This window comes from Parambassis ranga, chromosome 21 (genome assembly GCF_900634625.1).
Source record: "Parambassis ranga chromosome 21, fParRan2.1, whole genome shotgun sequence".
In the NCBI taxonomy this organism is placed as follows: domain Eukaryota; kingdom Metazoa; phylum Chordata; class Actinopteri; family Ambassidae; genus Parambassis; species Parambassis ranga.
In genome coordinates, this window is record NC_041041.1 from 649,580 (window position 1) to 675,580 (window position 26,001).

At 48.6% G+C, this 26,001-nt stretch overlaps 1 protein-coding gene across 4 annotated transcripts in view; it reads left to right on the plus strand.

Annotated features, from left to right (window-relative positions):
* Positions 1 to 26,001, plus strand: part of ttn.2 (titin, tandem duplicate 2) — a 165,846-nt gene extending 139,845 nt beyond the window's left edge. For all 4 annotated transcript variants that reach the window (XM_028433819.1, XM_028433820.1, XM_028433821.1 and 1 more), the window contains 39 exons: positions 53 to 349; positions 469 to 1,056; positions 1,153 to 1,455; positions 1,540 to 1,836; positions 2,342 to 2,629; positions 2,726 to 3,025; positions 3,126 to 3,277; positions 3,372 to 3,522; positions 3,613 to 3,912; positions 4,037 to 5,803; positions 5,937 to 6,230; positions 6,315 to 6,602; positions 6,705 to 7,004; positions 7,117 to 7,451; positions 7,537 to 9,268; positions 9,346 to 9,648; positions 9,770 to 10,081; positions 10,172 to 10,462; positions 10,555 to 10,854; positions 11,006 to 11,147; positions 11,435 to 11,598; positions 11,682 to 11,984; positions 12,083 to 12,364; positions 12,473 to 13,066; positions 13,221 to 13,511; positions 13,628 to 13,927; positions 14,128 to 14,430; positions 14,545 to 14,847; positions 14,937 to 15,205; positions 15,289 to 15,604; positions 15,685 to 15,990; positions 16,083 to 16,382; positions 16,487 to 17,062; positions 17,190 to 17,495; positions 17,572 to 17,954; positions 18,079 to 18,289; positions 18,407 to 24,199; positions 24,306 to 24,596; positions 24,670 to 26,001. In XM_028433819.1, coding sequence (XP_028289620.1) covers positions 53 to 349; positions 469 to 1,056; positions 1,153 to 1,455; positions 1,540 to 1,836; positions 2,342 to 2,629; positions 2,726 to 3,025; positions 3,126 to 3,277; positions 3,372 to 3,522; positions 3,613 to 3,912; positions 4,037 to 5,803; positions 5,937 to 6,230; positions 6,315 to 6,602; positions 6,705 to 7,004; positions 7,117 to 7,451; positions 7,537 to 9,268; positions 9,346 to 9,648; positions 9,770 to 10,081; positions 10,172 to 10,462; positions 10,555 to 10,854; positions 11,006 to 11,147; positions 11,435 to 11,598; positions 11,682 to 11,984; positions 12,083 to 12,364; positions 12,473 to 13,066; positions 13,221 to 13,511; positions 13,628 to 13,927; positions 14,128 to 14,430; positions 14,545 to 14,847; positions 14,937 to 15,205; positions 15,289 to 15,604; positions 15,685 to 15,990; positions 16,083 to 16,382; positions 16,487 to 17,062; positions 17,190 to 17,495; positions 17,572 to 17,954; positions 18,079 to 18,289; positions 18,407 to 24,199; positions 24,306 to 24,596; positions 24,670 to 24,962 — 20,324 coding nt within the window. In that variant the 3' untranslated portion in view covers positions 24,963 to 26,001. The remainder of the gene's footprint in view (positions 1 to 52; positions 350 to 468; positions 1,057 to 1,152; positions 1,456 to 1,539; positions 1,837 to 2,341; positions 2,630 to 2,725; positions 3,026 to 3,125; positions 3,278 to 3,371; positions 3,523 to 3,612; positions 3,913 to 4,036; positions 5,804 to 5,936; positions 6,231 to 6,314; positions 6,603 to 6,704; positions 7,005 to 7,116; positions 7,452 to 7,536; positions 9,269 to 9,345; positions 9,649 to 9,769; positions 10,082 to 10,171; positions 10,463 to 10,554; positions 10,855 to 11,005; positions 11,148 to 11,434; positions 11,599 to 11,681; positions 11,985 to 12,082; positions 12,365 to 12,472; positions 13,067 to 13,220; positions 13,512 to 13,627; positions 13,928 to 14,127; positions 14,431 to 14,544; positions 14,848 to 14,936; positions 15,206 to 15,288; positions 15,605 to 15,684; positions 15,991 to 16,082; positions 16,383 to 16,486; positions 17,063 to 17,189; positions 17,496 to 17,571; positions 17,955 to 18,078; positions 18,290 to 18,406; positions 24,200 to 24,305; positions 24,597 to 24,669) is intronic.

Here is a 26,001-nt window from a genome sequence, read left to right on the forward strand (position 1 = left end):
CCTATTATTCTACAAAACACCAGATCTTTAATTATGTGTCCTCTTCATCTAGAAAAACCAAGTCCACCACCAAAGCTGGGCGTAACTGATGTGACCAAAGACAGCGTGTCCTTGGCCTGGGCCAAGCCAGAACAAGATGGAGGAAGCAGAATCACTGGATACCTGGTAGAAGCTCTGGAGAAAGGCCAGGAGAAGTGGGTCAAGTGTGGCATAACCAAATCGATCCACTTCATGGTGTCTGGTCTGCGGGAGAATGCTGAGTACTTCTTCAGAATCAAAGCTGAAAACCACGCTGGATACAGTGATGCTAAGGAAATGCTCAACCCTGTAATGGTCAAAGACCAGTTTGGTAAGTTACAATGTGACCCTATTAATCAAATGCAGTGAGTACTGAATAACACACACACTCAAGTCAGCTTATTACATTACTGACTCCTGCTGCTGTGTCTGTCTTTACTGTTTGTTTAGAATCACCTGAGATCAACATGAAAGACTTCCCCCACAACTCAGTGTATGTTAGAGCTGGCTCCACACTTAAGTGTGAGATCCCATTGACAGGCCGACCATTGCCTAAAGTCACTCTGTCTAAGGATAACGTGGTCCTCAAGTCAACAATGAGGTTCAACTCTGAGGTCACCCCCGACAGCATCAAGATCAGTTTGCGCGAGAGCATTGCTGGAGACTCAGGGCGCTATGACATCACTGCCTCCAACTCCAGTGGAACCACCAAGTCCTTTATAAATATTGTGGTCCTGGACCGCCCCAGTGCCCCAGTTGGGCCTGTGGAGCTGTTTGATGTCACAGAAGACAGCGTAAGCCTTAGGTGGCTCCCGCCAGCATATGATGGTGGCAGCCCCATCACCAACTACATCATCCAGAAGAGAGAGACAACTACAGCTAACTGGATGGACGTGTCTTCTGCTGTCGCCCGCTGCACCATTAAGATCATGAAGCTGACCACTGGCTTGGAGTACCAGTTCAGAATCAGAGCTGAGAACAGATATGGCATCAGTGAGCATATTGACTCACCAACTGTCAGCGTCAGCCTACCTTACAGTAAGCAGTTTTTACCACATCTGTTATTACTGCTACTTTGCTGCTCTTTCACAGTGAATATGCCAACATCCTGAAATCCTGTCTCTTGTCCACCAGCTATTCCAGATGCACCATCAACTCCAGAAATCACCGCTGTAACCAGGGAGACCATAACTGTAGCCTGGAAGGAGCCGAAGTCAGATGGAGGCAGCCATGTGTTTGGTTACCATCTCCAGATGAAGGACAAGAACAGCCTTCTTTGGCAGAGGGTTAACAAAATGGTGATCCGTGCTACACACTTCAAGGTCACCAACATAAATGCTGGACTTATTTATGAGTTCAAGGTAGCAGCAGAGAACGCTGCTGGAATTAGTGCCTTCAGCAAGGCTTCTGATTCAGTGCTGGCTATCGATGCCTGTGGTGAGTAGAAAGTCAAAAACCTGCTGTAAAAATCACATGATTTTATTAGAAACGTTTTTAATGTTTCATCATCTGTTCCCACAGAGCCACCCGTCAACCTGCGCATCACTGACATCACCAAGAACGCCATCAGCCTGGCCTGGCAGAAACCCAACTATGATGGTGGATCCCCAATCACTGGTTACATCGTTGAGAAGAGAGAGGGTGTTAGTGCCAAGTGGTTCAAGGCTAACATCACCAATATCACAGACACCCGCTTCACTGTGACTGGTCTGACTCAAGATGAGTCATATGAGTTCAGAGTCATGGCCAAGAATGCTGTTGGGTCAGTGAGCAACCCCTCTGTGACAGCTGGACCAGCAACCTGTGTGGATACCTATGGTACGTCTATGTGTTTTCAAACAGTCATTGCCAGGTGGAACTTCTTCAGTTGGAACAAATGTTCTCTGACAGATCAGAATCAGAATCAGAATCAGAATCGAGTTTAATGCCATGTAAGTGAAGGGGGTTCACATTACTAGGAATTTGCCTTAGTGATTGGTGCATACAAAGAACATATAATAATTAACATGCAATAAGATAAAAATTAAGATAAAATTAAGTAAATAAACTAGAGTAAGGCTAAATTGACATGACATAACAGACATACAATGAACAGAACATAGATTCTGGTCAAAGTTGAAGGCTCAGTTTCATCCCAAATCTATACCAAGGAATTCTTTTTCCACTCTGAGTGGTTTACATAGAAATACCTTCTTTTGTTCACACTTCTGTTCACTGTTAGGAGTGGATCCTTCATCTGTTTATGTCTTGAAATCATGTCTTGTCGCGTGTGATCCATACAGATCTGAACCTGAACCTCTCTGTTTTCTGATTGATTACCCAGGTGCCCCAGAAATTGAAATACCGCAGGAGTACCTCAATGAAGTCAAGCACAAGGCTGGCTCCAATGTGGAGCTCAAATTTAATATCACAGCCAAACCAGCTCCCACTATTGAGTGGTTTAAGGATGGAAGAGAGCTTTCGCCCTCTGCCCAGCTCTCCTTCAAACACACATTTGAGTCCACTAGTTTGTTCCTGAAGGAAACCACTCGTCTGAACTCTGGAACCTATGAGGTCAAGGTGAAGAACTCCCTAGGATCTTCTTGTGCCATGGTCAGGCTTCTCATTCAAGGTATTCAAAATTTTTACTTCCAATTTTCTAACAGCAGTTTAGAAATATCAAACATATTGACCCTGATGTGCATAAATGTGTTCCTTCTCTAACCAGACAAGCCTGGCCCGCCTGCTGGAGACATTCAGTTTAAGAAGGTGACAGCTGACAACATCACCATCATGTGGTCCCCACCTGCTGATGAGGGCGGCGCCATGGTGAAGCATTATATTGTAGAGAAGAGGGAGACCAGCAGAGTGATGTGGTCCATTGTCTCAGAGAAACTGGTCGACTGCATTGTCAATGTACCCAGACTCATCCAGGGTAATGAGTACATCTTCAGAGTCCGTGGAGTCAACAAGTTCGGAATTGGTGACCCATTGGAGTCTGAGCCTGTGATCGCCAAGAACGCATTTGGTAAATACATTTTCCTTCTGCTGTCAAACACGTGGTGTAGTGTTTGTGTTACAGTGCAGCTTAATGTAAAATCTGACTTGAGCATTTTGATTTTGCACAGTTCCTCCAAGTGAGCCATCCAAGCCTAAAGTCACCATGATCACCAAGTCTACCATGACAGTGATCTGGGAAAGACCAGCATTAGATGGTGGCAGTGACATAGATGGCTACTACCTGGAGAAAAGGGAGAAGAAGAGCCTGCAGTGGTTCAAGGTTTGTTTGTTTTGTTTGGCCTAACTTTAAATATTTTAAGTCGAAATAATGACTGGAATTTTTGAAGCATCATAACATCCAATGTTGTGTCCAGGTGGTGAAAGGCACCATTAGAGACACAAGGCAGAAAGTCGCCAACCTGGTGGAGAACAGTGAATACCAGTACAGAGTCTGTGCTGTCAACAAAGCTGGAGCAGGAAACTACTCTGAGGCGTCTGAACTCTACAAGGCCTACGACCCTATTGGTATGTACTTAGCATCAACATATCAGCCTTCTAGAACAGATTCATTTAGTGTTTACATCTGAAACCACAACATCCTTTTGTCTTCTCCAGATCTGCCAGGTGAACCCTCCAAGCTGCGTGTGGTTGACTCCACAAAGACCTCCATCACCCTTGGCTGGGAGAAGCCAGTTTATGACGGTGGCAGTGAAATCACCCACTACCTTTTGGAACAGATGAACACAGAAGACAAAGAATGGGTGGTGATCAACCCACAGGTCAAGTCATGCGAGTATGTGGTGTCTCACCTCAAACCTGGCACCTACTACTTCTTCAGAGTCTCTGCTGTCAACTGCAAGGGCAAAGGAGAAGACATCAAAATGTACCAGCCAGTGCAAGCCAAAGATATTTTAGGTTAGTATTCATACAGCTCCCTCTATGATTCAAGTCCAGACAAGCTGTATATAATAAACTGGATCTGTTTTGATTGCTCGTTATCCTTACTAATATTGGTTTGTGTTACATGTCTATCCAACAGAGGAGGCAGATTTGGACTTGGATGTTCCCATGACAACCCAATACACTGCCAGGGCCGGCCGTGATGTGGAAGTGTTTATCCCACTGAAGGGACGCCCTGCTCCAAATGTCACCTGGCGCCGTGGTGACCGCAATATGGCTGGGGATAACCGCTACTCTATCACCAGCACTGAGAGAGCCACCACCCTCCTCATCCCCAAGGTCACCCGTGATGACTGCGGCAAGTACATGCTGGAGATTGAGAATGGTGTGGGAGAGCCAAAGATAATCTCCGTGTCCCTGAAGGTTCTGGACAGTCCGTCCACCTGCCAGAAACTGATGATCAAAAATGTGACAAGGGGAAAGTTGACCCTGAGCTGGGAAGCTCCTCTCATCGAGGGGGGTTCCCCAGTCACTAATTACATTGTTGAGAAAAAGGCCTCCACCATGAAGGCTTACCAGGTGATCACCGCTGAGTGTTTGAACACATCCTATAAGGTTACCTGCCTGGAGGAGGATGTAGCTTACTTCTTCCGTGTGTCTGCTGAGAATGAGTTTGGTGTGGGTGACACCTGTGAGACCACTGAGCCTGTACGAGCAACAGAAACTCCAGGAGCCGTTAAAGAACTGGTGATGCTCGACTCTACAAAGAACTCTGTTACCCTGCAGTGGACCAGACCTGACCATGATGGTGGCAGCCATATCAGTGATTACATCATTGAGAAGAGAACCAAGGAAGATCCAACCTGGACCCTGGCTGCTACATGCAAGCGTTGCACCTGTGAGGTGACCGGACTCAAGGAGAATGCTGTTATGGACTTCAGAGTGTTTGCCAAGAATGAAAAAGGAAACAGTGACTTCTCCCAGATTGGTCCAATCACAGTGATAGACTTCATCATTCCACCTGAAGCTACCCTCATTGATTACCCGAACGGAGAGCTTGCTGTTCGTATTGGTCAGAATATCCACATTGAGCTGCCTTTCAAGGGTAAACCAAGACCTGCAGTCAGCTGGCTGAAGGATAACCTGCCTCTGAAGGAGAGTGAGAAGATTCGCTTTAGGACCACTGACAACAAGGCTTCTGTTACAGTAAGAGGAGCCAAGAAGGAGCATGCTGGCCAGTACACTTTGGTTCTGGACAACAGGGCAGTCAAGAACTACTTTGACATCAATGTAATCACTCTAGGACCCCCCACAGCTCCTGTTGGTCCAGTCCGTTTTGATGAGATAAAAGCTCAGAGCATCATAATCTCCTGGGATGTACCAAAGGAAGATGGCGGTGGCGAGATCTCCTGCTACAGCGTAGAAAAACGTGAAACATCCCAGGCCAACTGGAAGATGGTCTGCTCCAGTGTCGTTAGAACCACCTTCAAGATTCCCAACCTGGTCAAGGGAACTCAGTACCAATTCAGAGTCCGTGCAGAGAACAAGTATGGGGTCAGTGAAGCACTCACATCACCGGACATTGTTGCTCAGCACCAGTACAAACCTCCAGGACCTCCAGGGAAACCAGTGTCCTACAACATTACTAGTGATGGAATGACCATCAAATGGGAGGCCCCAGGCTTTGACGGAGGTTCCCCCATTTTGGGTTATCATGTGGAGAAGAAAGATAGGAACAGCCTGTTGTGGCAGAAGGTAAACTCCACCATCATCTCTAACAGAGAGTACAGGATTATTGGTCTCATTGAGGGGCTGGAGTACTCTTTCAGAGTCTATGCTGAAAACAACGCTGGACTCAGCCCTGTCAGTGAACAGAGCAAACACGCGCTGGCTATCTCCCCTGTGGGTGAGTACATCAGAAGATAGATGTGCAGAAAATCACTGTGGTTTAGAAACACCTACTGTATTTAAATTAAGAATTAAGAAAATAAGAACAATCTGTGTTAAACTATAAAAATTGTTTCTTCATATCTTCTTAGATCCACCCGGCACCCCTGTTTGCATCGATGTAACCAGAGACTCAGTCACCCTGCAGTGGGACATTCCCAAGAGGGATGGTGGCAGCAAAATTGTGGCCTACAGTGTAGAGAGGCGCCAGGGCAGAGGCAAGTGGCTGCGATGCAACTTCACTGATATCAGCGAGACTCAGTTCACTATAACTGGTCTGTCTCCTGGAGACCGATTTGAGTTCAGAGTGATCGCCAGGAATGCTGTTGGCACAGTCAGCCCACCTTCTAACTCCTCTGGATATATCATGACTAAGGATGAGAGCAGTGAGTATTTTCAACTTTAAGATTTCATGAGCAGTTTGACACATTACTGGTTGAGCTGACAGTTTGATCTCTTTGCATCGTCAGTTACTCCTGAGATCGAATGGGCTCCAGACCAGGTGACCACGCTGAAGGCTGGAGAGAATGTTAAGCTCGGCTGCCGCATCACTGGACGTCCAGTTCCTCAGGTGATGTGGTACAAGGACGGCAAAGAAATTGACAAGAGGACAATGATTGACATCGAGATAACCACTGGCATTGGCACCAGTAGCCTGTTTATTCGTGATGCTGACAGGAACCACCGTGGTATCTACACTGTGGAGGCCAAAAATAGTTCTGGCAGTAAGAAGGCAGACGTTAATGTCAGAGTACAAGGTTGGTAATCAATCGTAGAGTCAATAAAAAGTTTCACTGTAATCTATTTGATCTTTTTGTTCCATTGCTGAAATACCTCCTCAACCCCCTTTGTGCCTGCAGATACCCCTGGACCTGTTGATGGGCCCATTCGTTTCACCGGCATCACGGCAGAGAAGTGCACCGTGTGGTGGAACCCCCCAGAGAACGACGGTTGTGCTGCCATTACCCATTATGTGGTTGAAAAGAGGGAGACATCCAGAATCTCCTGGGCCATGGTCACTTCCAAATGTGAAGCTTGTTCTTTCAACGCCACTAACCTCATAAAGGGTAATGAGTACCAGTTCAGAATCTCTGCCGTCAACAAGTTTGGTGTCGGCAAACCACTGGACTCCGACCCTATCATCGCACAGATGCAATACAGTAAGTAAAGCCACTGTGTGGGAACTTCTGACATACTGAGCGAACTGATATATGGATAAACCGCGTTCACCTTTAAAACATATTCCATGTGTTCTGCTCTGCCCCCTCTCAGCTGTGCCCGATGCCCCTGGTACCCCCGATGCCACCCATGTGACTGGAGACAGCATTACCATGTGCTGGACCAGACCAAGGACAGATGGAGGCAGTGAGATCAAACACTACATCCTGGAGAGAAGAGAGAAGAAGAGCCTGCGCTGGGTGAAGGTTTCCTCCAAGAGGCCCATCACAGAGCTTAGACACCGTGTCACCAACCTGACGGAGGGCAACGAGTACGAGTTCCGTGTTATGGCTGAAAATGGTGCTGGTATCGGTCCAGCCAGCAGCACCTCCAGGCTGTTCAAATGCAGAGAGCCAACCAGTGCTCCCAGTGCTCCCAGTATGATCAAGGTAAGATGTTCAGGTCTCACCCAGATCTTTTTAGATCACTGTCAATCCAAAACTACAAACCTATTCTCTTTTTATCATTGATCAGGTCATCGACTCCACCAAATCCTCTGTCACCCTGGAATGGACTAAGCCAGTGTTTGACGGTGGCATGGAAATCATTGGCTATAACATTGAAATGTGTAAGGCCAGTCTCGAGGAGTGGCACAGAGTCAACAGCCAGATCTGCATCCACACCAGGTACACCGCCAAGGGTCTGGTACCTGGAGAGCTGTACAGGTTCAGAGTCAGCGCTGTAAATGGAACAGGAGAGGGCGACTCCTCAGAGATGCCAAGCCCTGTCCAGGCTCTGGACAGACTCACCTCTCCTGAAATTGACATCGGTGCAGACTTCAAGCAAACTCACATTGTGAAGAATGGAGGCATCGTCACCCTTCACGTTGCTTTCCGAGGAAAACCAACTCCTCTTGCCACTTGGTCCAAGGTGGATGGTGAGCTTCCAGTCATGGCTGATGTCAATACCACAGATTCGTTCTCTACTCTGACCATTGAGGGCTGCACTCGGTACGAGGCTGGCAAATACACCTTGTCCCTGGAAAACAACAGTGGGCGCAAGGCCATCACATTCACTGTCAAAGTGCTGGACACTCCTGGGCCTCCAGGAGCAATCAACTTCAAAGATGTTACACGAGGAGCTCTGACAGTGATGTGGGATGCCCCTACCAATGACGGCGGGTCTCGAATCCACCACTACATTGTGGATAAACGTGAGGCCAGCCGCCTGGCCTGGCAGGAGGTCAGCACTAAATGCTCTCGCCAGATGATCAGGGTAATTGGTCTGGAAGTTGGTGTGCCGTATCTGTTCAGGGTGATTGCCGTTAACCAGTATGGCCAGGGAGAACCTCATGAAATGACAGAGCCTATCATTGCCACTGAAGAACCAGCACCTCCCAAGAGACTGGATGTTGTTGACACCTCTAACTCCACAGCGTCCTTGGTGTGGCTGAAACCTGAGCATGATGGAGGTAGCCGCATCAGAGGCTATATTGTTGAGTTCAGAGTTAAGGGCACCGATCGCTGGGTTGTTGCTGGCGAGACCAAGTCCCTGAAGATGCTGGTGGAAGGTCTAACTGAGAACACAGAGTATGACTTCAGAGTCAGGGCCAAGAATGATGCAGGAATCAGTGAGCCTCAGGGCACCTTCGGCTCCATTGTCATTAAAGAGCCTCGCATTGAACCAACTGCTGATCTTAGCAGCATCACCAAGCAGCTCATCACCTGCAAGACCTCCAACACTTTCACCATCGACATCCCCATCAGTGGCAGACCTGCTCCCAAGGTCACCTGGAAGCTGGAGGAGATGAAGCTGAAGGAGACAGACAGAGTCTCCATCAGGACCACAAAGGAGAGGACTACTCTAGTGGTCAAAGACAGCAAGAGGACTGACAGCGGCAAATACTACCTGATCCTCGAGAATGCTGCTGGTGTGAAGACATTCACAGTAACTGTGGTCATTGTTGGCAGACCAAGTCCGCCCACAGGCCCTGTGGAAATTTCTGGAGTCTCCTCCGAGTCCTGCTCCCTCTCCTGGTCTGAACCAGCTGATGATGGTGGCACCGACATCACCAACTACATAGTTGAAAAGAGGGAGTCTGGCTCTGCCTCCTGGCAGGTGGTTAATTCCAGTGTAAAGAGAACCACCATCAAAGTGACACACCTCACCAAATACATGGAGTACACATTCAGAGTGTGTGCTGAGAACAAGTTTGGAGTCAGCAAGTCCATCGAGTCTGCTGCTGTTGTTATTGAGCATCCATTTGGTAAGTTGCGTACTACACCTACAGTCCCAGTGTTATACTCATATATACCATCCTCTCACCACACTTCATTTTTACAGTTCCTCCAAGTCCTCCGACTCGGCCCGATGTTGTATCCATATCTGCCAATGGCATCAGTATCAAGTGGGATGTGCCATATGCTGATGGTGGCAGCCAGGTGACCGGATACTGGATCGAGAAGAAGGAGAGGAACACAATCCTGTGGGTGAGGGAGAACAAGCTTCCCTGCCTGGAGTGCCATTACAAGGTGTCTAACCTGATCGAGGGCCTGGAGTACCAGTTCAGAGTTTACGCCATGAACATTGCTGGACTCAGCAAAGCTAGCGAGGCCTCCAGACCAGTGGTGGCACTCAATCCAGTTGGTGAGAGAAACAATGATTATGTAAACGATAACATGACGAGCAACAAAAAATGTTTACAGCTTACAAATGTGAGTGTGATTATAGCTGCATTAAAGCTGCACCTCTCCATCTTTCTGTTCAGATCCTCCGGGTAAGCCTGAGGTGACGGACGTCAGCCACTCCTCTGTGTCACTGTGCTGGACTGTGCCTTTCAATGATGGTGGCAGTAAGATCATCGGCTACGTGGTGGAGAGGAAAGTCTACAGCACTGATGAGTGGGATGACAACCGCTGGCTCAAGTGCAACTACACCACAATCACAGAGAACTATTTCACTGTCACAAACCTGGGAGAGGGTGAGACCTACGAGTACCGCGTCCTTGCCAAGAATGCTGCCGGGGTCCACAGTGCACCCTCAGAGTCTACCGGACCGGTCACATGCAGAGACGAATACTGTAAGCACTGTTGGTCCTTACTTGAGCTGCTCAGTTGATTATTTATTAAAACCTGATCAAAGAAAGACTAACCATCTCTCCCCCCTGTAGCTCCTCCTAAAGCTGAGCTTGACAGCAAGCTGACGAGTGAGACTGTCGTTGTTGCTGCTGGATCAGACCTCGTCCTGGATGGCGCTGTTGGTGGCAAACCAGAACCAACAGTGTACTGGTCAAAGGGTGACAAGATTTTGGAGCTCGGAGAAAAATATTCACTGACTTACACTGCTACCAGAGCCATGGCCGTCATCAAGAACTGTGACAGATACGACACCGGCAGGTACATCCTGACTGTCAAGAATGCCAGCGGAATCAAGACTGCCAGTGTCAACGTTAAAGTTCTGGGTGAGCAGCTAACATTTATCAGTGACATTAATTTACACAGCATATCCTCTGTTTTTTGTGGAGCGCATCAATCTTTTCCTGTTGCCTTTCAGACACCCCCGGGTCTCCAGCTGATAAGATCATTATCAGCAGGGTGACAGAGGAGAAGTGTTCCGTGTCCTGGAAGATTCCTCTGGAAGATGGAGGGGACACTGTCACCCATTACATCGTGGAGCGTCGTGAGACCAGTCGCCTTAACTGGGTGCTTGTGGAAAGCGAGTGCAAGACCCTGTCATGCGTCAGTACCAGGCTGATTAAGAACAATGAGTACATCTTCAGAGTGAGAGGAGTCAACAAGTTTGGACCTGGCGTTCCTCTGGAGTCTGATGCAGTCATTGCCAGGAATGCCTACAGTAAGCAATCTGTCCTTTGATCAGGTTTTCCTTAGGGTGGAGCTACAGTGAGAGTTTGATACAAAAATCCTATGCATTACTTTCTGTCTTGTGAAAGAGAAAACAGACTTTTTACTCAGTGACTCTGACCTGTGCTGTCACTCTTCTGCAGCCATCCCATCCCCGCCTGGCACACCAGAGGCCACAGCAGTGGCTAAGGAGCATGTCATCATCGAGTGGCTGAAACCGGAGAGTGATGGAGGCAGTGAGATCAAAAACTACATTGTGGACAAACGTGAGAAGAGCAGCACCAGGTATAAAGAAAGAATTCAACGTACAGCTTTTAGTTTTCAGGATGTTTGTGTCCAAGAGTTTCAATCGAGGAAACTGGACTTAAGGATTTTTCTGCTGAACTGCAGCAGAACCGAACAAGAAGCCACTTGGGGAAGTGGGAAAATGTCTTCAAAACAAAAAAACCTTGAGTCCCATTGCCTTGATTGAAATTCTTGGACATTACTATGACCTGTGTGAATGAGAGCATCCACAAACAGGATGATTATGATTTCTCTCTCTCATGGCATCCATGTGTTCTTTGGACCAGGTGGACTCGGGTTAACAAGACGTACACCATCTATGACACACGTCTGAAGATCACAGGCCTGCTGGAGGGAAGCGAGTACCAGTTCAGGGTGACAGCTGTCAATGCTGCTGGAGACAGCCACCCAAGTGACGCCTCACCATACATCCTCTGCAAAGACCCCACATGTAAGAGACCTCTGCACCATCTTAAACCCCCAAACTAAACCAGGAAGGAGAGAAGTAAATAAATGTTGTATTTTTAACCCCAGATACTCCAGCTCCTCCATCAATGCCACGCATCACTGACACAACCAAACACAGCATCAGCATGACCTGGACCAGGCCCATGTATGATGGTGGCTCTGATGTCAGCGGCTATGTGGTGGAGATTTTGGAGGAGGGATCTGAGCAGTGGTATCGCGCCACCACCAAGGCTCTCAAGACTAATGAGTATGTGGCTGCTGGACTAGCAGCCAATAAGAAGTACAGATTCAGAGTGGCTGCTATCAACAGCAATGGCACCGGGGAGTTCAGTGAACCTAGTGCTGAGATTGAGCCACTGGAGAGAGTTGGTGAGTCAGAGGAGACATTAAAATGATGATGTATTTTATCTTGTCATATACCAGCTTGATAGATTAAGGCTGGACTTTACTGTGTTCCTTCCTCTCAGAAATGCCTGACCTGGAGCTGGCTGATGACCTGAAGAAAACCGTGTGTCTGCGCGCTGGAGGTACCCTGCGTCTGTTAGTATTTGTTACTGGCAGGCCTACACCAGTGGTGGCCTGGAGGAAGACTGGCGTGGAACTGCAGAGTCGTGGCTACATCGAGACTACTGACACCTACACCTCACTGACAGTGGAGAAGGTTGATCGCTATGACTCTGGAAAATATGTCGTAGAGGCAGAGAACCCATCTGGCAAGAGGACTGCCACCATCCTTGTTAAAGTCTATGGTACATCATCCCTAAGTTTCTACAGACAACTTTTTCTTGCTTGGATCCAACATTTGGAGATGTAGATAAGATCTTCACTTCCTGTACTTGTCTCCCTCTCTTTTCCAGACACTCCTGGACCTCCAGGTTCTGTGAAGGTGAAGGACTACACCAAGGAGTCTGTTGTGATCACCTGGGATGTCCCAAGCATTGACGGTGGTGCTCATGTCAGCAACTACATTGTAGAGAAGCGTGAAGCCAACATGAAGTCATACAAGACCGTCACCACCGAGTGCAGGAAAACCCTGTTCAGGATCACTGGCTTGGAGGAGGGCATGCATTACTTCTTCAGAGTCCTGCCAGAGAACATATATGGTGTTGGAGAGCCCTGTGAGACATTAGAAGCTGTGTTGATTTGTGATGTGCCATCGGTACCTGTGGACCTCCAAGTTGTGGATGTCAACAAGTCATCTGTCACTCTGCGCTGGGAGAAGCCGTTGTATGATGGTGCCAGCAGGTTGACAGGATATACTCTGGAGGCCTGCAAGGTGGGCACTGACAGGTGGAGCACCGTGGCCACAGTGAAGGCCTCTGTGTCCCAGCACACCATCCAGCCCCTGACAGAGAACGACCAGTACCTGTTCAGAATCAGAGCCACCAACAGCAGGGGAGCCAGTGAGCCCATGGACACTGTCACTCCTGTCACCATCCAGGAGATCAAGGGTAAGACAAAAGTATAACCCCCCCCCCCCTTCATTGGTTTCAGTAGACTTCATACAGTAGCTAACATGCAGAATTTCATTGGACCCTGTGTATAATGACAGAGATCCTTCATCATACAAATACCCTAAGATTTCAATATCTGTGTGTGTTCCAGTGATGCCCAAGATCGACATGACAGGTATTCCTCAGAAGATTGTTCATGTGCACCGCGGCAAACCCATCGACCTCAACATGCCAATAAAGGCCAAACCACAGCCTGTCTGCTCCTGGTACTTCGGCGGTGTCAAACTGAAGGACAGCTTGGACCGCATTAAGATTGACAGCAACGGCAAATACACTCGCCTTGTGATCCGTGAGACCACCATCAATGACACAGGAGACTACACACTGGAGGTGAAGAATGCCGTTGGAATGGCAACTGAGATTATCAAGGTCATCATCCTCGGTACGTAGCCTTTTGATACACAGAAAGGTTTTTAGTCACATTACCAGATGATTTACGGTATCAGGTAAAACCAAAGAGATATGCAGTGATTCTAAACAGCTGTCTCTTCTGTCCAGACAAACCTGGTGTCCCAGTTGGACCAGTGAAGATTGAGGAGACCGATGGTGTGTCTGTGACAGTCAGCTGGGAACCACCAGAGAAGGATGGTGGTGCCAATGTCAGCGGCTATGTGGTGGAGCAGCGTGAAGCCCACCGACCAGGATGGACAACCGTCTCAGAGTCTGTGACCAGGCCCTGCTTCAAGTTCACCAGGCTCTCTGAGGAAACAGAGTACGTGTTCCGTGTTGCTGCCATGAACCGCTTCGGCGTTGGTGGCTTCCTGCAGTCTGAGGTGGTGGAGTGCAAGAGCCCCAAGAGTGAGTATTCTTCCCATCAGTAGCTCTCGTACTCTCTTTGTGTTTATATATGTGCTGCTTCTTTCTTTTCAGCTCATCACTTAAATGTCTCCTTTAATCCTTCCAGTTTGATCAGATGGATGGATGATGGACAGTTAAATTCTGCCCTACCCTGTGGTACATTTCTGTTCCTGTAATTCAGTGGTTTTCTTTCTATTTAGCCATCCCTGGACCACCAAGCAGGCCAGAGGTGCTTGATGCTACCCATGAGGGCATGACCCTTACATGGCAACCACCCACAGACAATGGTGGCTCCACCATCGCCGGCTACATCATCGAGCGTAAGGAGGCTGGTTCTGACAGGTGGATGAGGATCAACAAGAACCCCGTCACCATGACCAGATATCGTTCCTCTGGACTGATTGAAGGACTTGAGTATGAATATCGTGTCACTGCCATCAACTCGAGAGGAGCCGGTAAACCCAGTGAAAGCTCAGACATCACTGTTGCTATGGACCCTATCGGTACGTAACATAAAGCCGTGTAACTGCTTCATTTGTCATGAAACCATGACTGTCTGCTTTAAGAGTCAGTGTGGTGTCACTATGCTTACCAAGTCTCTGTGTGTTGCTGAGCAGAACCTCCAGGTCCTCCACTTCAGCCCAAAGTCACAGACACCACCAGAACTTCAGTCTCCTTGGCCTGGCTTCCACCAGAAGAGGAGGGTGGCTCTGCCATCACTGGTTACCTGATTGAGATGCAGAAGGTGGACCAGGTGGAATGGACTCTGTGCAATACCACACCCACCAAGATGTGCGAGTACACTCTTACTCACATGCCCCAGGGCGCTGAGTACAAATTCAGAGTCATTGCCTGCAATGCTGGTGGTTCTGGAGAGCCTGCAGAGATTCCTGGGGTGGTTAAAGTCCAGGAGATGCTTTGTAAGAGAACACGAATGATCATCATGTTACAGATTTAAAAAGCATTTCTACTTGAATCTGAACAATTATAAAATATGTTTCTTCTTCAGATTATCCTGACTATGAGCTTGATCGTAAATATGAAGAGGGCTATGTGGTAAGGCAGGGCGGAGTTGTCCACCTGTCTGTGCCCATTAAGGGTAAACCCATCCCTACATGCAAGTGGACCAAGGATGGTCGCGACATCTCCCACCGTGCCATGATCGCCACCCATGATGACATAACTGAACTGGTCATCAGAGAGGCACACAAAGATGACACCGGTACCTATGACTTGGTGCTGGAGAACAAATGTGGCAGGAAGGCCGTCTACATCAAGGTGAGCAGATCTACATAAAGTAGTTCAACGTACAGCTTCTAAAAATACACATGGTTAGAACGTTTTTATTCTTTCCCCTTCAGGTCAGAGTGATCGGTCGCCCTGATCCTCCAGTAGGTCCTCTGGAATTCGATGACATTCAGGCTAGATCAGTTCGCGTCAGCTGGAGGCCACCATCCGATGATGGTGGCTCTGACATCCTGGGATACATTGTGGAAAGGAGGGAAGTGTCCAAGGCTGCCTGGTATACAGTGGACTCCCGGGTCACTGAGAATTCTTTGGTGGTAAAGGGCCTGAAGGAGAATGTGGGGTACCACTTCAAAGTATCAGCTGAGAACCAGTTTGGTGTCAGCAGATCTCTTAAGTCGGATGGGTCTGTCGCTCCAAAGACACCACTTTGTAAGTACTGATTTTAATGTCAAGTAATATTAATTGAAAAGCAGGAAAGGGTTCACTAATGGCATGCTTTACTCTTACAGGCCCACCAGAACCACCTAGCAACCCACCAGAGATCATGGATGTGACCAAGTCCACAGTGTCTCTGTCCTGGGCCCGTCCCCGGGATGACGGTGGCTCTCGTGTCACTGGATACTATGTGGAGAGACGGGAAGTGTCGACAGAGAAGTGGGTCCGCCACAACAAGACCCACATCACCACCACCATGTACAATGTCACTGGCCTCATTCCTGATGCAGAGTACATGTTCAGAGTGGTGGCTCAGAATGACATTGGGCAGAGCGAACCTGGTCCTGTCTCAGAGTCTGTGGTCTGCAAAGATCCATTTGGTATGTTAACATAACGTGATGTATGATTCAGCAGCTAATTACAGTTCATTTGTAATTTGTGTGTTAACCCCTCTGCACCTGTCTTCCTATAGACAAACCCAGCCAACCTGGTGAGATTGACATTGTCTCCGTTACCAAAGACTCCATCACCATTCACTGGCTCAGACCCGAGCATGATGGTGGCAAGGAGATCCTGGGTTACTGGGTTGAGTTTAGACAGGCCGGAGAGAGCTCCTGGAAGAAGTGCACCAAGGAGCGCTCCAAGGACCGTCAGTTCACCATGGGTGGTTTGATGGAGGCTACCGAGTACGAGTTCAGAATCTTTGCTGAGAATGAGACCGGACTCAGCCGACCTCGCCGCACACCCATGGGCATCAAGACCAAACTGAGTGGTGAGTGGTGTCAGAGTTCAGATCCCGTAAAATTAGCTGTTCACATTAGCATGCCCGATGACTCAGTTCTAGATTTTAGATTCTAATCTTCTGCTTTTTTGCAGTTGGTGAGGCTCCAGCTCTGAAGGACGAGATCCAAGATGTAACAACCAAGCTTGGTGAGTCTGGCACTCTGACCTGCGGCATCATTGGCAGACCACTGCCTGAGATTAAGTGGTACCGCTATGGCAAGGAGCTGATCCAGAGCCGCAAGTACAAAATGAGCTCAGATGGCCGCAATCACTCCCTCAGCATCCTGACAGACGAGCAGGAAGATGAGGGTTTGTACACCTGCAGGGCCATCAATGAGGCTGGAGAGATAGAGACCAGCGGCAAACTGCGCCTTCAGGCTCCACCTCAGTTCCACCCCGGCTTTCCCCTGAAGGAGAAGTACTATGCCGGTGCTGGCACTAGCCTCCGCCTTCATGTTGTCTACATTGGTCGTCCCATCCCACAGATCATGTGGTTTTATGGCAAGAAGCCTCTGAACCCATCTGAGAATGTGATCATTGAAAATACAGAAAGCTACACTCACCTGGTGGTGAGAAATGTCCAGAGAAAGACCAACGCTGGCCGCTACAAGGTGCAGCTCAGCAATAAGTTTGGAACAATCGACACCTCGCTACGAGTTGAAATCCAAGGTAACTACTAAAGACGCCTATGTTACCTTTAAAATTATAACAGAACTCCTTACTGAAAAACCAAAAAAAAGTGTTTTTATTTAACATAACCAGAATCAATGACGGACTGTGACTTTGACTTTTCCAGACAAACCCTGTATCCCTGAAGGCCCTCTGGTTGTTGATGCCCTGCTTAAGAGTTCAGTGGTCATCAGCTGGAAGGCTCCCAAGGACGACGGAGGGTCCATGATTACCAACTACCTTGTTGAAAAGCGTGAGGCCAAGGAAGGAGAACAGTGGCACTTGGTGTCCTCCTCCATCTCTGGCACCACCTGTCGTGTCCCAAACCTGATAGAAAGTGCTGGCTACTACTTCAGAGTCTCTGCCCAGAACCAGTATGGAGTCAGCGAGTCTCTGGAGATTCCATCAGTGGTTATTGTCAAGAGTCCATTTGGTAAGTCTGTTGACTGTTTGCTATACAGAGAGGTGAGGCCAGTGTAGTCCTGTAACATTCTCTCTTTCTTTCTCAGAAAAACCTGGCATTCCACAGCAGCCCTTCATTATCAGCTCCACCAAGGACTCCTGCGTTGTCTGCTGGAAACCCCCAAGCAGCGATGGTGGAGCCAAAATCACCAACTACTACCTGGAGAAACGTGAAAAGAAGCAGAATAAATGGATGTCAGCCACCAGCAAGAAGATTGTGGAGACAAACTATGAGGTCACCGGCTTGATAGAAGGCTTCGAGTATGAGTTCCGTGTCAAGTGTGAAAACATGGGCGGCGAGAGTGACTGGAGTGAAGTCTCTGCTCCGATCATTCCCAAATCCGACCAAGCTCCTCGTGCTCCTGCATTCAGAGAGGAGATCAGAGACATGACTGTCAAATACCAAGCCAATGCTACCTTTGTCACCAAGGTACCACTCTTAAAGCAGATGGTTTTCGGTTACAGATGTCTGATTTACATTGTGGCATCAGTGTTTCAGAGACACTCTTTGTTTTAAATAAATTGTTTGACTCATTCATTCTTCTTGTGATCAGGTGGTGGGACATCCAAAGCCTGTGGTGAAATGGTACCGCAGTGGAAAGGAGATCCTTGCAGATGGAACCAAGATCAAAGCACTGGAATTCAAGGGCGGCTACTACCAACTGGTCATCTCTGCTGCTGACGAGAAAGATGCCGCAGTTTACCAAGTCAGAGCAACCAACTCCACAGGATCCATCTCTACCATGGCCAACCTCGATGTAGAAGGTAATGCTATAATTTACAGAATGCTAAATAGATACTTGAATTCAAAACATTGTGACTTCGTCCTCATAATAAGTGTTAATTATAACTCAAATGTATTTTTTGTCAATATAATTGCAGTTCCTGCAAAGATTCACCTTCCTAAGGAGCTCCAGGGAATGGGAGCAGTCCATGCTGCCCGTGGTGATCACATAACCATCAAGATTCCTATCTCTGGCAAACCTGAGCCAGCAGTCACTTGGCAGAAGGGTCAGGAGATCCTCTCCAACTCTCCATATCACCAGGTCATCACCACCAGGTCTTTCACCTCCCTGGTCTTCCAGAAAGGAGTCCAGAGGAAAGATAATGGCTACTACATTATTACTGCCAAGAACAGGTTTGGAATGGACAAACAAACCATCGAGGTGAACGTGGCTGACATTCCTGAAGCTCCAAAGGGATTGGTGGTTAGTGACATAGCACGGGATTCCATCACCCTGACCTGGGAGCCTCCTGCTAATGATGGTGGAAGTGAGATTATTGGTTACATTGTGGAGAAGTGTCCAACCACTGCTGACAGGTGGATCCGGGCAGGACACACTGCTGACTGCAGCATCAACATCATCAACATATTTGGAAAGACCAAATACCAGTTCCGTGTTATTGCTGAGAACCAGTTTGGCCTGAGCCCTCCTTCTAACCCCACTGAGCCAATCACCACAAAGGAGGACAAGTCTGTGATCAGAAACTATGATGAAGAAGTGGACGAAGCTAGAGAGATCACCAAAGAGGAGGCCCTGGTCTACAAGGTGAAGGAGTTGTCTTCTAAATACATAATCTCTGAGGAGCTGGCACGCTGCCAGTTTGGAGCGGTCCATCGTTGTGTGGAGATCGCCACCAAAAAGACCTTCATGGCCAAGTTCATTAAGGTCAAAGGAACTGATCGTGAGTACGTTCTCAGGGAGATTGAGGCCCTTAATGTTGCAAGGCACAAGAATATCATCTACCTGCACGAATACTTTGAGAGCATGGAGGAGATAATTCTGATCTATGAATTCATCTCTGGAGTTGACATCTTTGAGCGCCTTGGCACCTGCAACTTTGAGCTGTCTGAGCAAGAGATTGTTCGCTACCTGAGACAAGTCTGCTCAGCTCTCAAGTTCTTACACAGCCAGAACTTTGGCCACTTTGATATTCGCCCAGACAACATTGTCTACACTACAAGGAGAAGCACCAACATTAAGATTATTGAGATGGGCCAGGCCCGGCTGATGGTGCCAGGAGAAAACATCAGAATGCTGTTCTCGGCTCCAGAGTACTACGCTCCGGAGGTCCACCGCCATGACCTTGTCACAACAGCCACTGACATGTGGTCTGTAGGTGTTTTGGCATATGTTCTGCTCAGTGGCCTCAATCCATTTGCAGCAGACTCCACAACAAAGATGATTGAGAACATCTCCACCTGTGAGTATGTCTTTGACAGTGAAGCATTTAAGGACATCAGCCTGCAGGCTATGGACTTTGTGGACAAACTCCTTGTGAAGGACAAGAAGCTCCGTATGACAGCCCACGAGGCTCTGGAGCACCCATGGCTCAAAATGAAGATTGAGCATGTCAGCAACAAGGTCATTAGGACCCTAAGACACAGAAGGTACTACCAGACTCTGGTCAAGAAAACAGATACTATTGTGTCAGCCGCCCGTGTGGCCTATGGTGGTGCCTTCAGGAACCAGAGAGGGCTGGCTGTGGGTAAAGTGAAGATTGGAACTGAGTACCACGGCCTCCGTGCTGGTCCAGTCATGCATGGCTCAGCTGAGGAAGGTGGTTACGTCAGATTCACTTGTAGCATCTTTAATTATGACAAGAGCACGCAGGTGTCATGGTACTTTGGTAACCACCAGCTGCATCCGAGCCACAAGTACGAGATTACTTACAATAATGGTTTTGCCAGCATCTATGTAAAGGACGTTGAAGAGAGTGATGACGGTGTGTACAGATGCAAAGTGGTGAGTGATGATGGGGAGGACAGTGCCTTTGCAGAGCTCTTTGTGGAGAACTTGAGGAGCATCAGAGAGTACTATGTCGGCCGTTCCATCAAGAAGCTGAGGAGAAGAGTTGACAGGACTAAACTTCTCCAGAGACCACCAGAGTTCACTTTGCCTCTCTATAACCGCACCGCCTACATTGGTGAAGATGTGCGCTTTGGTGTCACCATCACTGTGCACCCTGAGCCTCATGTTACCTGGCTTAAGAATGGAGAAAGGATTAAGCCAGGTGAGGATGACAGCAAGTACACCTTCACCAGTGATAAGGGTCTATACCAACTCATGATCCATAACGTGGACACGAATGATGATGCTGAATACACCGTCATGGCCCACAACAAGTTTGGAGAAGACAGTTGCAAGGCCCGCCTCACAGTGACACCTCATCCTGTGATGGAGGACTCTATGAGGCCCATGTTTAAACGTCTGCTGGCGAATGTTGAGTGCACTGAGGGACACAGTGTCCGCTTTGACCTCAGAGTCTCAGGAATCCCTGCTCCAACTCTGAAATGGGAAAAGGATGGACATCCTCTACAGTTTGGTCCCAAGGTTGTTGTCATTCAGGAGGACGTTGACTATCATGTTCTTCACATCCGGGAAACTCTGCTTGAAGATTCTGGTGTGTTTAAAGTCACTGCAACCAACTGTGCAGGCTCTGCAAGCTGCCAGGCGACGCTGAAGGTGGATCGTCTTACCTACACCAGAAGGGAGTATAAGAGTGAGGAAGAGAAACAGAGACACATCCAGAAACAGATTGAGAAGACCAACAAGATGGCTCAGCAAATCGTTGCCACAGAGGAGCTGGTACCTCTGAACCCAACTGCACAGGAGGCTCTCAAGTTTGCTGCAGAAATGTACAAGCCTGCAGTCAGCACCAAGAACGTTGAGGGCGAATTTGACATCACAGTGGAGAAGTCAGACACCAAGAAACTGGAGGAGGAGAGGAGGATCTTCATGCCCTATGAGATTCCCGACCCTGTGGTCCATGATCCCAGAGTTCTGGATGAGGACAAAGCTATAAAGCAGTTTGTACCTCTGTCTGACATGAAGTGGTACAGAAAGCTGAGAGATCAGTACGAGATCCCAGAGAGGATGGAGAGGATTGTGCAGAAGAGGCAGAGACGTATTCGATTGTCCAGGTGGGAGCAGTTCTACGTCATGCCCCTCCCGAGAATCACAGACCAATATAGACCAAGATGGCGTATTCCAAAACTCACTCTGGATGATCTGGAGACTGTCAGACCTGCACGCCGCTCACCCTCTCCTGAATCTGAGGTCTCCTTCAGATCCAGGAGGAGATCTCTGGGAGACCTCAGTGATGAGGAACTGATGATGCCCGTGGATGACTACCTCTCCAAGAAGAGAGCAGACGAGGAGGAAATGATGCTGGAGGATGAGCTGGAACTCGGCTTCTCTGCCTCTCCTGCTGGCAGCCCTGTCCACTTTGAGCGGCGTGCCGTGGAACGTGAAGAGAGGAGGCAGGAAGTCAGGCGTGAGGCTGTCGAGGTCACTGAGACAAAGAAGAAACGCACCGTTTCACAGTTCATGAGGAGGAGGCGGTCCCTGTCTCCCACTTACATAGAGCTGATGCGTCCAGTGTCAGAGCTGATCAGACAGCCACGAGCCAGGCCTCCTGTGGAAGCAGAGGGAGAGATTGTGGAGAGGCGGTCTCCCACCCCAGAGAGGACCCGTCCACGTTCTCCCAGCCCTGTTAAGTCTGTGGAGAGGGCATCCCGCTCCTCCTCAAGGTTTGAACGGTCAGCCCGCTTTGACATCATGTCCCGCTATGAGGCCCGAAAGGCTGCTCTGAAGTCTGAGAGAAAGTATCAGGTCGTCAGTCAGACACCTTTCAGCCTGGACCATGCTCCCCGTGTCACTGTCAGGATGCGCTCTCATCGCATCCCAACCGGCCAAGACACCAAGTTCACACTGAACATCCAAGCCAAGCCAGAGGCTGAAGTTGCGTGGTTCCACAATGGATCTGCCATCTCTGAAAGCAGTGAGAAATACATCTTCACCAATATGAGTGGTGTTCTTTCCATCGCTATCCTGGACTGTCAGGAAGAAGACAGTGGCACATATCGCTGTGTCTGCTCCAACTCTAAGGGAGAGGCATCAGACTACGCCACACTGGAGGTGTCTGGTGGTGGCTACACCACCTTCTCCTCTCGCCGCAGGGATGAAGATGCTCCCAAAGCATATGTTCCTGAAGTTACTCGAGTTGACCACTATCACACCACCCACTTCAAAGCTGGCTACGCTTCCCAAACACATTTGGAAGTGGAAGAGAGCAAGTCTAAGCTAACTGAGACACACGAGGTTGTCACTCGTGAAAGATATGCTGCCTCCTCTGAGAGGTATTCCTCTGCTGAGAGGTACGAATCTTCCATCAAGTATGCCTCAGCTGAATACCTGTCATCTGGCTCCTCCTATTCATCGGACAAGTTTTCTCACACTGGAAAATACTCCACGTCTGAGGCTAAAGTGAAGTCATCTGCTGCCGCTGCTGTTGAAGAGGTTTCTGTGGCAAAGGTGAAGCCTTCTCTTTCTGCCAGAATCCTCACCAAGCCTCAGTCAGTCACTGTAGCAGAGGGGGAGACGGCCAGATTCTCCTGTGATATTGATGGGGAGCCTGCACCCACCGTGACATGGATGCACGAGAGCAGGATCATCATCTCATCTCATCAAATCCAGGTCACAACATCTCAGTACAAGTCCAGCATGGAGATCTCCTCTGTGACAGCCTCTAATGAGGGCAGTTATACAGTAGTGGTAGAGAATTCAGCGGGTCGACAGGAGGCCCACTTTACCTTGACCATCCGTAGACCTGCTCCTAAAGAGGAAGTCAAGGCTGTCAAATCCCCTGAGCCATCTATGAAGTCACCTACGCCCAGCGTGAAGTCACCAGAGCCTTCAGTCACATCACCCGTTCCCTCTGTAACCTCACCTGTTCCCAGTGTGAAATCTCCTGAACCCAGCATCAAATCCCCAACTCCAAGTGTGAAGTCTCCTGAACCAAGTGTAACGTCTCCTGTTCCAAGTGTGAAGTCTCCTGAACCGAGTGTAACGTCTCCTGCTCCAAGTGTGAAGTCTCCTGAGCCAGAGGGAATTAAATCTCCTCGGGGAGTGAAGTCTCCTGACCCCTCTGCACCCAGCCTGAAATCACCAACTCCAGGTGTCAAATCTCCAGAACCTGAGGGAATCAAGTCACCACGTGGTGTAAAATCTCCTGAACCCAGACTCAAGTCACCACCACCAATCAAATCTCCAGAAAGTGCAAAGTCGCCTGAGCCCGAGGAAGTAAAATCTCCCCGGGGCATCAAATCTCCAGAACCTGCAGGAATCAAAACTCCAAGAGGTATTAAATCCCCGGAACCACTGGGCATCAAAGCACCGCGAGGCATCAAGTCCCCAGAACCATCGGGCATCAAATCACCGAGGGCCTTGAAGTCCCCTGAGCCTGAAGGAATCAAATCACCTCCGAGGATGAAGTCTCCTCCTCCCATCATGTCACCCAAGAGGGTTGTGTCCCCACCCACTGTGAAATCCCCGATCCCAAAACCTCCAAAGGTGCTGAGTCAGCTGACAGCAGAAGCCTGCGAGGGATCGGTGAGGATGTCCTGCACATGTGAGAGCGGCGTCAGGGAGGTGGTGTGGTATGTCAACGGGAGGAGGCTTTCACAGAGCAGCCGCTTTGAGATGCACTACTCTGAGGGCTCCTGCAGCCTTCTGATCCACGACTTGGCTGACAGTGATCAGGGAGAGTACACCTGTGAAATGACGTCTGATGGAGGAGTATCCAAATCCTCCTTCTCCTTCACTGGACAGGTGTTTCAGTCCATACGCAAGAAGATTACAGCCTACTGTGAGCAGCAGCTGACACTTAAAGGTGAGAACATGTTTCAGCCATTAGCTGTGAATAAACAGAAGCTTGAATCAAGGTTGTCTTCAACCTGAATGAAAATGACTTATGCACTAAATGTTTCCGTCTTCAGCAGGGTCAGCGGTGATGAGTCACAAGGAGTCATCGTCCATGAGCTCATCTGTAATGAAGACAGAAGTCCACATGGTGGAGGAGTCTTCCTCCTTTTCTTCCTCTGCCCAGCAGGCGATGATGGCATCCATGATGGAGTCCAGCTCCTTCAGCAGCATGGCAGCTGAGATGAAGTTTGAGACCATGTCCATGTCCAGCATGTCCTCTATGACATCTGAGACATACGCCATGAGCTCCAGCAGTCTCACAGAGATGACCTCGCACATGGAGGGATCCTCACTCAGGGCAGTCGGTAAGATTTAAATAAAGGTTTCTTCCTGTTTGTTAGACTTGCAGATTATTTCATCATGTTCTGTGGGTTCCAGGTTCTGCTCCGAGGATCGAAGCTCTGCCAGAAGACATCAGCATCGAGCCGGGTAAAGTCCTGACCGTTGCCTGTGCCTTCTCCGGCGATGCCAAACACATCGAGTGGTCCCGCGGCGGCAGAACCATCGAGGTGACTGCTGGCGGACGCTTCCACATCGAGACCACCGAGGACCTGACCACACTCATCATCACTGGGGTGAAAGAGGAAGATGCTGGAACCTACACCCTCAAACTGTCCAACGAGCTCGGCTCCGACACAGCGACTGTTCACATTAGCATTCGATCAGTGTAGAACAAAAAGTAACCTTACAAACTTCCCCTTTTCCTTCTTCCACGCCTTTTTATTTATTAATTGAGCAAAATAATCTACTTGATGAAGATCTGGATTTCTGTTCTTGTAAATATGAACTATTTTTGTACCAATCTTGACATTAATTTATGCCAAACTAGACTAAAGTCTAAAGTTGTTAAAATGTGCCATATTGGATAACTATGACTTAGGAGTTTTGATCCATTTTTCTGTGACATGTACATAATGTATATAGCCGAATTTAACGGTTATGGGAAATGTATGCATTGTTATTTATGACAATAATATTAACTGAAACTAAATGAAACTAAAAGTGGTTTGACAGGAGAAAGTTTCAGCAGGAACGAATACCCTGTCAGACCCAGAAACTAAACTCTGTGCCTCAACAGTAAGTTGAAGTCTAAGATTGCCTCAGCAGGTAGAGAGGCTCCCTGTTGACGTTAACTCAATCCGAGACAAAACTATAACCGCACTGCTGAAAAAAGGAGCGGTGCTTTTCGCATTGTAACAGGAGCGTGAGGTCCTGAGTGCTGTTTGCAGCTACCCTCGTGTAAGCAGGACGACCGGACCTCGTGCTCTGACTGATTTTGTCATACCGCCATTTCAAAGACACGCTCAGAGTGCGAGCGGCCTGCACTCCCTGAGCTCAAGTGTTCCTTTTTGTTTCGTGCTCTGCTTCTGGCAAACGACCGCAGGCTCGGGCTCCGCAGTCATACCATCGACCTGGCCAATCACGTTCAGGAGTCGCACCTGTGCTCGTTTGCAGAGGCAGAGCTGTCTCTCGGAGGTGTGCAGCGTGTTTGTGTGTTAGTTTGTAGACATTCACCTGTCAGGTAAGCCGGGCGCCGCTGAGCAGGCGAACCGCAGCTCAAACCACCTGCTGCGCTCTATGAGGCGTGGCGTCACGCGGCGCCCTGCACTTTGGTGTGATTGAAATTAGAATTGTAGCGTTGATTATTTTCGCAGCCTCCCTGAGTTTTTCTCCATTTATTGATTTAATAAAGCATGATTATCAGCACTA